The sequence below is a fragment of the Zeus faber genome (assembly GCF_960531495.2).
Source record: "Zeus faber genome assembly, chromosome: 11".
NCBI classification, from domain to species: domain Eukaryota; kingdom Metazoa; phylum Chordata; class Actinopteri; order Zeiformes; family Zeidae; genus Zeus; species Zeus faber.
This window is the reverse complement of record NC_137205.1, coordinates 6,344,408-6,356,664: the sequence shown is the minus strand read 5'-3', so window position 1 is coordinate 6,356,664 and position 12,257 is coordinate 6,344,408. Positions and strand designations below refer to the sequence as shown.

General features: G+C 42.3%; 1 protein-coding gene across 2 annotated transcripts; it reads left to right on the top strand.

Annotated features, from left to right (window-relative positions):
• The first annotated feature begins 1,205 nt into the window (after positions 1 to 1,205).
• LOC307237455 (serine/threonine-protein phosphatase 4 catalytic subunit B) lies at positions 1,206 to 10,829 on the top strand. 2 transcript variants are annotated; one of them, XM_080010167.1, is made up of 9 exons: positions 1,206 to 1,337; positions 1,931 to 2,225; positions 2,539 to 2,590; positions 2,700 to 2,750; positions 3,118 to 3,219; positions 5,459 to 5,632; positions 5,783 to 5,909; positions 6,009 to 6,198; positions 9,960 to 10,829. In XM_080010167.1, exons 2-9 carry the CDS (start codon positions 2,116 to 2,118, stop codon positions 10,087 to 10,089), a joined length of 936 nt encoding a protein of 311 aa, XP_079866293.1. In that variant the 5' UTR covers positions 1,206 to 1,337; positions 1,931 to 2,115; the 3' UTR covers positions 10,090 to 10,829. The 2 variants fall into 2 exon arrangements, with proteins under 2 accessions (XP_079866293.1, XP_079866294.1); XM_080010168.1 differs by lacking the exon at positions 1,206 to 1,337 and adding an exon at positions 1,756 to 1,820.
• The last annotated feature ends 1,428 nt before the right edge of the window (positions 10,830 to 12,257 follow it).

Genomic DNA, 12,257 nt, shown 5'->3' with positions numbered 1-12,257 from the left:
AAGCAGTAAAAGAAAAGGACAAAAATCGACCCCCGAAAAAAACCAACTTCCGATTGGATCAGTCAAACGCTAATTTTCGATATATTCGTCCAATCGCCCAAGCCAAGTCGAGCGGTGTGTGGGTGTGTGTGTGTGTGTGTGCGCGTATAGAAACCTCTTCCACAAGTCAAGTAAAATATATATAAGATAGCTGTTTTTTTCCTACAAAGAGTGAGCTTGTTTAATGTTTTTTCGAAATAAATAAAATAAAATAAACACTTCTCCCATGAGATACCTACATAGGGTTTTGACAAATGTGCCCACTTTATTTATTTTATTTTCTTATCATTATGTAATAAGCTTGCGTCACCACACACTATAATTCCACATGAATTGTTGTTGTTGTTGTTATTAAGTGTGCTGGCATGGCGGCATAGATGAGATCTACTGTATCAAACCCGTTCAATCCTGATCGTGATGGGTATGATATTTCTTTCTGGACAATTTCCCCTTTTTTTAACCAACATCTCGCAGGTTTCCCGTGGGAAAACATGGGCGAGGCAGAGAAATCCAGCCGTCATGGCAACACATGTACACATATTCGGGGAATTCCCCCACTTAGCCCCGCCCCGTCCCCCGGTTGCCTCGGCGTCTAGGGGGCACCGTCGTGACGTCACAACTCTCCCCTATAAGCTGCGTGAGCTGGTTCGTCAGCTGCCAGAACCGTGCATCTGTGACTCGGTGACAGCCAGTGTCATAGCAGGTAATATATGATATAGAAAGAGGTTGATATTGTAATATTTAATATAATCAAGTACATGATCTGACAGTCATACGCGATCTCAAAACACAGTCCCGGGGACCACAACCGGCCCGCAAGACAATTCAGTGCGGCTCGCTTACATGTTTATCAATATATTGTTAAATCTGTTAAACGAAAACACGATGCTTCAGTAATCCGCGCAACCATACCTATAGTTATCCGAATATAAACCTGAATAAAATATAATATGAAATGTTTTTCATAAAATAGATTGTTGCCTGAAATTGCCAAAAATAAAAATGACCTGGCATATGAATAACCTATAATAATATAACAACAATATAGTTATCAAAATAGACCAGCTCCACAATGCTCACGACGCTGCATTTAGTGACTGATCGAGTCGTTAACCGGAGCGCGCCATGCCCGTCCCCAAAACCGGAAGTTGTAGCCGAGTCGTTCGCGTTCGGCTGGAGCGAGCCGGCGGGGAAGAAAAGGAAGGGCCGGCAACTGAACAGAAACGACTAGTTAGAAATCCACGGCATGAAACACACTTGCGTCTGTTTCTCAAAGTCCCCCTGCCACCAAATCGACGGTATTTACGCACTTTTATTATTATTTTTTGTACCTCTACGGATGCCGCTGTGTAGCTTTTGCGAAAGCGTTTAGAAATGACTCGCTAACCCCGTTTAGCTATCGTTAGCCTTAGCTAGGCTGCTCTGTGAATTAGCCGAGCGTTGCTGAAGTTCCACAGCAGCAAGGCGGCCGGCTCGTAAAGTGAACAACATAGATGTCGGTTGGTGTTTTTGTCGCTGATGTTGTAGTAGAAAAGATACCAAATGAAGTTTGATATCGATCTGATGAGGCCGAAACACAGTTATCGAAGAGAGTTAACTACGTCGCTAGCAATGACGTAAGCTAACCTGCTTTTAGCAAGGCACTTAGCCACGCCCAGAGGCCCAAAATAGCTGATATTGACAACATTTTAAACTCTTAACCAAGTTGAACGAGTCATCTGTAGTCGCCACTGTATTTTTGAGCGAGTTTTCAAAACCTTGTCATAGTCTTTGCCAGCCTCGTTCGTATTTATGTCCTTGATTATTTTACTGTAATTAATTTCATGATATACTATAATGTTTTATATCTGCGATATGTTTTCCATTTATTTCTGTGTGTCTTTCCCCACAGTCACCCTTGGAGAGCATCCTCGTCACAGGTGCCTGTAGCGGCCGGTCTCATCTAGAACGATAGTGCCTGGTGTGGACCTTGTAAGCGTGGGCATTTGCGCCGAAAATACCCATTTAGCCTTCAGTCAAAGGGAAGAGGCGGGTGTGTGTGCACAGGAACACGCAAGTGTGTGAGCAGATATCCCTATGTGTGTGACAATGGGGGACATTAGTGACCTGGACCGACAGATAGAGCAGCTCAGACGCTGCGAGCTCATCAAAGAAAATGAAGTCAAAGCGCTGTGTGCTAAAGCCAGGTAACCACATCGAGAATATCTTATCTTCAGTTGTTTGTCTCCAGCTTAAGCCAAGCCGTTGGGGATTTAACATTTTGAAGCACACTTCTTTATTACAAAATGTTTTCTTATTGTATCAAAGTAGTCTTTACAGATTGCCCTCCCTAACAATCATGGCTTGTTATCATCGACAAATTTGTTTCTCTCTCCTGCTTATTTTTTTTCCACTTCAAATAATTAAAGAAGCTCCAAATAATCCAGGTTCTGTTTAAATTCAATCCAACAAAAACGTCAATGGTGTTCCTTGCATTAATTAAATTTGTTTGCGTTTCAGAGAGATCTTGGTAGAGGAAAGCAATGTCCAGAGAGTAGACTCTCCTGTCACGGTGAGTAGACGCCCCCCGTCCCCCAGCAACTTATTGTTTGCCAAACATTTTATCATCCCTTTGCTTGAGATGGAAATTTCATTCAGCAGTTGATGTGTCTTAATTTCAGGTTTGTGGCGATATTCATGGGCAGTTTTATGACCTAAAGGAGTTGTTTAGAGTAAGTCGCACCCCCTTTCGACAACCTCTCTTCGCCACGTTTTGTTTTTTTTGTCTCACACAACGTCTTTGATTGTAAAACTGCTATTTGAGACAAAACCCCAGTACCCACAAAGTTCTTTGTTTGCTGACATTTTTTTATGAGGAAACTGGAAAGCTCACACAGCAAAAATAATCTGTTTAAACTTAATCCGCTAATGTGGCTGACTGTTGATGTGTTTTTCTTTTAAGATATTAAAAGTATTTTTTTAACCGCATCCAAACTCTTGTCACATCGAAATTGAGCTGAAAATCGTTTCCACGTGGTGAAATTGTCCAACATTGATTCCAGATATAGTTTCTTTGTTTGTATGCCCGGAATTTCACAGGTAGGTGGCGATGTTCCTGAGACAAATTATCTCTTTATGGGCGACTTTGTGGACAGAGGTTTCTACAGTGTGGAGACCTTCCTTCTGCTTCTAGCACTTAAGGTACACATGAATTACTGTATTGTATCGGTCCTTGCCCCGAGAATATAATTGAACTCCTGATAAGCTCTCGACGCTGAGTCAATCGATATGAACCCTAAATGACTGCTTCTTCTCCCACCGATTGAAGCAGAGCGAAGTCCACAGCCATCTTGTGGTCTGCTGTACTTGATCCTAACTCGCCAAGGGTAGAGGTTCACATCCTTTTTCACTTGAGCTTTTACCCCTATTGCAGTGGTTGTTAGGGATGCATCGATTGTAAAATTCTGCGCTGATACCAATGTTTAAAATATCAATTTGGCCAATGCCAATGTTTTCTGAGTTCCCCTGAACGCAGCATCACTGACAGTTTCAGATTTCCCATGAACACAGCATCACTTCCTGCTTCGAGTGTTGCAGAGAGCAGTGCCCGCTTCTTGTAAAATCCATGGCGGATGGTGTCGTACTCTCGGATGGATTAAAAAAAAAAAAAACACGAACAAAAAAAAATACAACTAAAATGGGTCGCCAGATAAACTTTGGTGGTCGTTAAGATATCTAGGCGGCCAACCTGCACAAATAAAGAAAGAAAGAAGAAACAGAAGAAACAGTCTTTAATCGTCACACGACACTCCACAACACATGCTTGGACACACATGCACATGCTTGATGGTGGCCGGTGAAATGGCTCCTCTGCGTTTAACCCATCCTGGCTTGTCCTTCCTCCGGGGGCACAGCCAGGAGCAGTGGGCAGCGTACGTGGACGCGCCCGGGGACCAGGTGATAAGTGTCCATCGCTGGTCAGACGATGATGGGTGCATGTTTTTTTGTGGGGGGTCCTTACTGACGTGAGGTGGAGGAAACCCCATGTGAGCACGGGGAGAACATGCAAACTCCACACAGAAAGGCTCCTTTTTGGGAGTTAACCCGCCGGAGCACGGTGCCAACAGCGCCCCAGGCGGGAATCGAACCCAGGACCTTCTTGCTGAGGCAGCAGTGCAATGCACTGCGCCACCGTGCCAAAGTCTCTGAAATACTGGATAAACATCGGCTTTGTCATCAGTGAATGTCATCTTATTTGCAGATAGGCCCATGGCGCTCAACAAGGCGAATATCTGCCGATACGATGTACGTACCATAAATCGGTGTGAACGGACTGTTCACTCCTATCACTTCCTATATGTTTAGAACAATCGTGTTGCTGGGGGCTGGGATCTCTTGGAACATGTTACATGGAATTACAGTAGTCCAAACTGGAAACTACCTGGCCAGCAAAACCATAACATGCTAATTGAAACGTAACATGGCCGGCCATCGATTTGCCAGGGACTAAAAACCAGAGTATTTTTTTCCTCTAGCACTGGTGCTCCCTGCTGAAATTCTTAAGAGCATCAGCACAAAATTTAGGACCACCACTAAAATCCACAGGCAACACAACTCATTCATAATCTTTCCATCTTAACTGTATTACTGATAAATGCTTTGCAGAAATAATGCTGTTTAATTTGGTATGTATGTATAATCTGTGTGTAATGGGGGCACTTTCACCATGATTCCTACTGATATACGATGAAGATTAAAAAAACCCCCCAAAAAAAAAACCTTGGTCTATTTGCAAGTCGCACTGGGGCACCTAGTAATAAAATGTAGTAGCACTGTCGCTACTGTCAAAAATGGTTGCAAAATGTGATTAAATGGTTGCTGGAGGGAGCCCTGCCTTTTTAGAAAAGAATGCTGGGGTCCCAGATTACTTGTTGGCTAATAGCGATCACGAACTTGGCCAGCACTCCTCAGTTAAACTGTCCCGTAGCCCCTGGGAAGACAATCTAAAATATCCTGTCCAGACACTAACGTTCCGAGACAAAGTTTCTGTAAAGGTTCCCAATCGTCCAGGGCCACGACCTGGCCACTGCAGAAATACACTTAATACATTAAATACATTAAAATCTTCATCTGTATGCTCCATCTTTCCACTCGCGAAGGAGTTTCTCTTCCCCACACAACACTCTGGAAATGGGGCGGAATTAAAACCTAAACTGGCCCCCTTTCAATCTCTTGTTTCTGGCGCTCTAGCCTCGAGAGGCTTCCCTTCCCATGCTGGGATTCTGAGATTATGGGTGACCTAAACATGGCTCACTCCAAATATGCTTCCAAATGAGTTAAATGTTGCTTTATGGTGGACTTTCACTTTGAATGGATTTCCAGCAGAGTGCCTTGGCTGAACCCCGCCCCCCCTCATTCATGCCTCTCTGCCTCTCCCCAGGTGCGGTACCCAGACAGGATCACCCTGATCCGGGGGAACCATGAGTCCCGGCAGATCACCCAGGTGTATGGCTTCTACGACGAGTGCCTCCGCAAGTACGGCTCTGTCACCGTCTGGAGATACTGCACGGAGATATTCGACTACCTGTCCCTTTCCGCCATCATTGACGGAAAGGTAAGCTCCAAGCCTGTTTGGTTTTTTGGCGGTGGAGTTGAACCATGTCTTCTGGGATCGCATGAAATCATTTAGATGTTTTGGTCCTGTAATAAGAATCCAGAGTTTTCGGGATCAGATGCGCGTTTTCTTTTTCCACCCGTTCTGTAGATCTTCTGTGTGCATGGAGGCCTGTCTCCCTCGATCCAGACACTGGACCAGATCCGCACCATCGACAGGAAGCAGGAAGTGCCCCATGACGGGCCCATGTGTGACCTTCTGTGGTCTGACCCAGAAGGTAGAGGGCTCCCCATCTGTATTAATTCTGACTTGTATCAGAGTTTACGTGTTTTGGCTTTGGATGTACGGTGACCGCGCTCCCCTTTCCGTTCTCCAGACACTACAGGCTGGGGGGTAAGTCCGCGCGGCGCAGGCTACCTCTTCGGCAGCGACGTGGTGGCCCAGTTCAATGCTGCAAACGACATCCACATGATCTGCCGAGCTCACCAGCTGGTCATGGAAGGCTACAAGTGGCACTTCAACGAGACCGTGCTCACCGTGTGGTCGGCACCAAACTACTGCTACAGGTCAGTAGAGAAGGCCTTTCTGCAGTGGGAGTGTTCCAGTGTAGTGCTTGGCAGTATGGCCTAAATTTGATACCACAATATTCTTTTTGCCTAATGTCGTTATTCGATATGACCCAATATTTATTGCATTAAAGGTTATAAATATTCCTTTATAAAACTCAACCAGACAAAATTAATTTATATTTTAAACCAGAATGTTTATTTAGCAAGCAGGGTGGAGGCCTTATTTAATTTTTTTCAAAATAATTTAAAATGCAAAATTGTGCAAAACAACTCTTGAAGATAGATGGATAGATAGCTGCAGGCGGCAATGTCCACAATGAGGTAGGGTGGAGGGACTGTTTTTTATTTTTTTTAAATTTCTTTTTAATCGTAGATTTAATGTTTTGGAAATCAATTGTTTAAATAAAGACATGTTTACTTTACATGAAGCATCTTATTTTTGTCAGTTATTAATGTTTTTAAAGTATGTCTCTTACCGGTGCTTTATTGGCTCATGTGTTTGTTCCTCCAAACGTTCTTTGAAGGAAATGCCTAGTGTGTTCGATTATAGTTTTCAGGGTTTTGTGTTCAGTCTAGGCCAACTCGGATCCACTCAACTTTTCCCAGCTCAGTAGCCACAAAATGCGCAAGAGCCAAATTTCTGAAACGTCCCTTTACTCCATCAAACCATTATGCATTTTAAAATAAGGTGACTAGTAATATCTTATTAAGGAATGAAAAGCACGATTTATGCAATAACTGCAATTTATTATTATTATTACCATTACCATATGTGACAGCGACTGGTGAAAGGAGGACCACGTCGGAAAACTTGGAAGTCTCGCAAATCCACAGGAGTGTTTTTTTTCTTTGTTTGTTTTTTTTTCCCCTCCATATTACCAAGGCTTAAATGTTGAATAACCCACTCAATAAAACAACAGTTTTAGGATCACTAAATACTTGTAGTTCACCAAAGTGAGCTTGTTTTTGTGAGAGCATTGTGTGGGCGTGGTGATACATTAGCATCTTTCGTTTCATTGGCTATTGTTCCAGCGATTCAGTTGAAACCACTCCCATGAACAAAACACATGCTTGTTTCTGTTCATCTGTCATGAATGTAAGTTTCACAGAACAACATACGCGATTCACAGTGCCATCATCTGCCGCAACACTTCTTGCTTTGAAAATAGATCTTTGATAATAAAAACTATGATGTTGACAATATAGTACTAAAAAGTTAGTGGTGGGCTGTTGGACATTCAAAATGCATGATATTTTCCCCCAATTGTGGCTATGTCCCTCGAGTTTTTTCAATGTGAACTTATTTTCAAAGCTGAGTTTGAGGTACTCACCCATTACTAAACAACAGCATGGACGCCGATCTTACAGTTTCTTTGATGCAAACATGCAGATCAAGATATCGTTCAATATTCCGTGTGATATCAAGTCCGATTGTGAAACCCTAAAAAAAAAATTGTAAAACCCTAACTTCAGCAATTTCAGATGATGTCACAAAGTGCCCGCTCCTCAACCTAATCAAGTTTTGTCAACATTTATCTACTTATTGTAAAATTGCAACAGTTTTTCTCTAATCTGCCCCAAATGTACATTGATATTGATCAAATTCAAACTACAAGACGTCCGAAACATCCTGGTTCTAGAAAAACTTCAACCATGTCTCTGCGTACTGTGGTTGTCATGTTTCAGATACTTTTAGCCCGTGAAACGCCAAGACGATTAAATATAATTGTTCTATTAAGTTCTTAATAAACAAATAGTTGTGACAGTTCAAGGCTCAACGCTAACTTTTAAAAGTGGTTGCCATCCTGGCAACCAGGCATCAGATCTTGGTTCCCAAAACTGATAATATGGTTGCCATTTATAGTCCCCTTATATTATGAGTAATTAAGATTCTGCATTTGCATCTTTCCCTTGAAAAGTAGTGCTCCACAAGATGAGGTCAGAGCCATGCTCATTATTGATGCTGTCTGTCTGCAAAGATAAGAACTGGTTATGGTATTGTGACGGCTATATGTTTGCCAGATTGACTCAAACACGTAAAACTTAAGACATTTCCTGTATTTTTTAAAATTTTAGTTTTCTAAGTACACAATATATTTCAGTTAGTTTGTGGCTTATTTTGCTGTCTCGTTTTAACTAAAATGTTTGTTCACATTAAGTTTTAGTTTTTAATTTAGTTTTAGTTGACTGTACAGCACATGTATGGTGGAAAAAGGTCTAATAGTTGTGGTGGTAGCTGACGGTTTTCCGGGTTCCTTGAACGCACCACTTCCGACATGCATTAATTTTCCGAGCCCGTGACGGCAGCATTGCTTTGGAGCGCTTTCAAACTGGAGTGAACCCAGACTGTCTGCTTCTTACGTGTTATCACAGAATGAGACCACTCGTTAATTGTTTTTGCAAATGGTGTCGCTCCGAAAAGCTGGTGGTTTGCATACGCGAGCGACTGTGATAACCTTGCTCTACTTCCACTGGTGCCTGTGCGCACCAGTGCACACACGTGAGTGAACACATGTGCAGTGTTCTGGTTACGACTGTAATTGCAATATTTAAATATCACTAATGCAATATTTTATTTTGGGGTGCACATTTGGTGGTTGCTGTCCCTCTTTTTTTATCTTTTAATAAGTGGTTGCCAAAGGGGGCAACGAGAGGCCACAAAATGGTTGCCAATTGACTCAATCTGTTTGGCGAAGAAAACTGGGCAACAGTTACTGTTGAGCCCTGCAGTTCCTACACCGATAGACGCGGCGGAAATGCGAGGCTCATGGGGAGCAGTTAGGTGTCTTGCTCAAGGACACTTGAGCACGCTAACAGAAGCCAGGGATCAACCCGGCAATCTAGACAACCTGCTGCCCACCGCCCTGTGCTTTTGGGGCTAAGTGATTTTCCCTCATTCATGTATTTTCTTTTTCTGAATTAAGCTTTGAAATTTTCCCTCACCACCCCAGTGGAATATGGCTTCATGTTAAAACTGAGGTATATGCCACTACATAAGTTGAAAACTGACGCGGATTTCACGTGCTACTGGAGACTGCAGTTTTTTTATGAATGAAAAGCCAAGCACCTCTACGGAAACATGGCACTCCGACCGCGGGACAGACCGGTGGTCGTGAGTAAAGATCCCAGACATTGGGTAATGGCTGTGTACGACCTGTATGACTGTCATTTGTTTGCAAATTTTGGTTCGCTTAACACAGGACCATGTGAACACTAACCGGACCCAATGAAAAATTCAGCAAAGTAGCATATTGCTCTTGAATCGGGCCAAATCTAGCTAACTATAGATGTGTGGTGTGGTTTAAGCAGTCACACCTGACTTGGGTCGAGGTAGTTTTGCCCAGGATCAGTGTGGCTGAATGCCTCTCACTCGTTAGACTAATCAACAAGCAACCGCTAAAACCTCCATCTACACACACACAGGAGTGGAGCCCTGAGACCAAAATACTTTCCATCTGCTTCAGGCTAGTTCCACCTTGCCCACTCTCTCCAATAAAACTGGTGTGGTTTCAACCCCATCGCCTGTCTTGTTTTTCTGTTTCCTATTTGAATTGGACCAAAAGGTTTTGTGTTTTAAATTTCTCAAAGTATTTTATACTGAAGGCGTGGATCTCAAACAAAATGTGCATAATGCTTTAGTTTTCTTTCTGTTCTATTTCTATTGCCAGTCTTTCATGGTATACATTTTGGACAAACTGTCCTTCAGTCACCTGCCAGACTAGTAATACCATATTCTGCTGTTTTATGATTACGACTAGATGCGGCAACGTGGCGGCCATTTTGGAGTTAGACGAGCACCTGCAGCGCGAGTTCATCATATTTGAAGCTGCGCCACAGGAGACCAGGGGCATCCCTTCCAAGAAGCCAGTGGCCGACTATTTCCTGTGATGATTGTTTTTTGTTTATTTGTTTTTTATCTCCCAGGATAAAGAGTTTGAGCCCCACCCCGACTCCCTCTCTCCCTTCCCCCTCCCTTCATTCACACCATCCCGACCCAAAAGCTCCCACTTTTTCACCGTCTCTCATTTAAGCTCATTCTCAGCAGCACCAGTGCTGTGGAGTGGACTCTAAAACTGCCCTCGTCTGGCCAGTGACTTTCTTCGTCCTCAGCTCTGTAAAATGGCCATGACCATTTTTTTCTAATGTTTAATTTCCAGCTTCTTTTCACATCTGTCGTTCCTCCCTGTAGATATCATTCCCTACCTCTTCCCTCTCCTTTCCACAAACCTTGTAGTATTTTTACATGAACAACAATGTTGCATAGTTTGAGGGAATGTGGAAGGAGTTGTAATTTTATTTCTTTTTTTTTTAAGATATGCAGACTTTAATGTTTTTCCATTTAAGGAGTTTAATATTCTTCACTCTTTTTATTTTTTGTATGATTGCCTCTGACACAATTGATTACAAAAGATCTTTCTCCTTTTACTATAATAGCTTATATTTCTTGACTGTCCTGTATCGCACTATTTAACATTAGTCATTGCAGATGCTTTCACTGACTGAAAATAGTAAAACGACTGGTCAACATAAGTTGTTATATTCATGTTTTCCCATTCAGATCCCTCAGTCTGCAGATCTCTGTAGGTCTGTCAATTTTGATATTGTGAGAATAAAGTTTTTGTATCAATGCTTTGTCTGTGTGTGTGTGTGTGTGTGTACAGCCTTGTTTACCTAAAAGCTAAGGCAATGCTGGTTGTTCAAGATAATAAAACATGTTAATCTGAGATTGCAACTGTTAAAACTGAAAACGTAGAAAAACAAAAAGCCCCCTGGAGAAATGGACCAGTTACGAGGCAGCTTTAGAGTGTCACCAGGCAGAACGAAAATGGAGAAAGACATCTTCAGGTTCATCATGAAATTTAAAAGGATAGACTCAAATGATACAATATAGAAATTAAACATGCCAGAAGTCTTTCTTCTGTAAAATCATTAATGAAAACCTCTACAATAGTTAAGTGCACTGTTGATTGACTTATTAATCCACCATCTACAACCCCATCAGCGATGCTCTCCGCTGACAAATCGGTGGCATTCGCTACGTTCTTCAGTAACAAAAGTATAGCTATCAGAGCGAATATTAGTGGCTCAACATCCAGAATTGAACCTACCTTCCAGTAATATGGCTGTCTCATTTCATCTCCTTGGACATAAAAAGACTGGACGATATTGTTGGTCAGCTCAGGTCCTCCATCTGCTGCCTGGACCCCCTCCCTACCACATTTTTTAAAACAGTTTTTAACTGCCTAGCACGTAAGGTATGAGAAAATGACCTCCTTCAATCAGCTATATTTCCTGCAGCATTTATAACAGCTGTCATTAAACCACTCCTAAAGAAGAGCAATCTCGATGCAACAGTTATTGCCAACTACAGGCCCATTTCCAACCTGCCGCTCCTCAGCGAAATACTTGAAAAAACAGTTTACTTTCAGCTTAACAACTATCTAACCCTAAACAGCCTTTTAGACACCTATCAATTTGGCTTTCACTATCTATCTAACACTATCTGTTCTTCTCCTCCTGGATCTCAGTGCTGCCTTTGGCACTGTTGACCATCAGATTCTAATAGCGAAATTACAAAAATGGGTTGGCCTATCTGGCCTGGATCTAAATTGGTTCAAAACCTACCTACAGGACAGGCAGTTCTTTGTGTCCATTGGAGATTTTGTGTGAAACAAAGTGGATATTGTATGTGGAGTGCCCCAAGGTTCGATTCTGGGACCATTATTGTTTAACCTCTATATGCTTCCACTGGCACATATTGTAAAGAAACGTAAAATAATTTTCCATAATTGTGCAGATAATTCACAATTGTACGTATCCTTATCTCCTGATGACCTACTCCCCATACACTCCCTTACTCAGTGTATTAATGATATTAATGCATGGATGTCACAGATCCTTTTACAACTGAACAAAGACAAAACAGAAATACTCATCTTTGATGCAAAGGCTCAAAGACATAAAATTGCAGCTCATCTTAGTTCTCTGTCCCTGGAGAGCAAGAATGAAGCCAAAACTCTGGGTGTAATCATAGACCACGATCTAAATTTTGAGAG

What these genes read in the sequence shown, in the direction of transcription:
- LOC307237455 (XM_080010167.1), top strand. Translation starts at nt 2,116, where the DNA reads ATGTGTGTGACAATGGGGGACATTAGTGACCTGGACCGACAGATAGAG. An exon ending in GAGTAGACTCTCCTGTCACG is followed by an intron (nt 2,591 to 2,699) that starts GTGAGTAGACGC and finishes TCTTAATTTCAG; the next exon opens with GTTTGTGGCGATATTCATGG. An exon ending in TCTGTGGTCTGACCCAGAAG is followed by an intron (nt 5,910 to 6,008) that starts GTAGAGGGCTCC and finishes TCCGTTCTCCAG; the next exon opens with ACACTACAGGCTGGGGGGTA.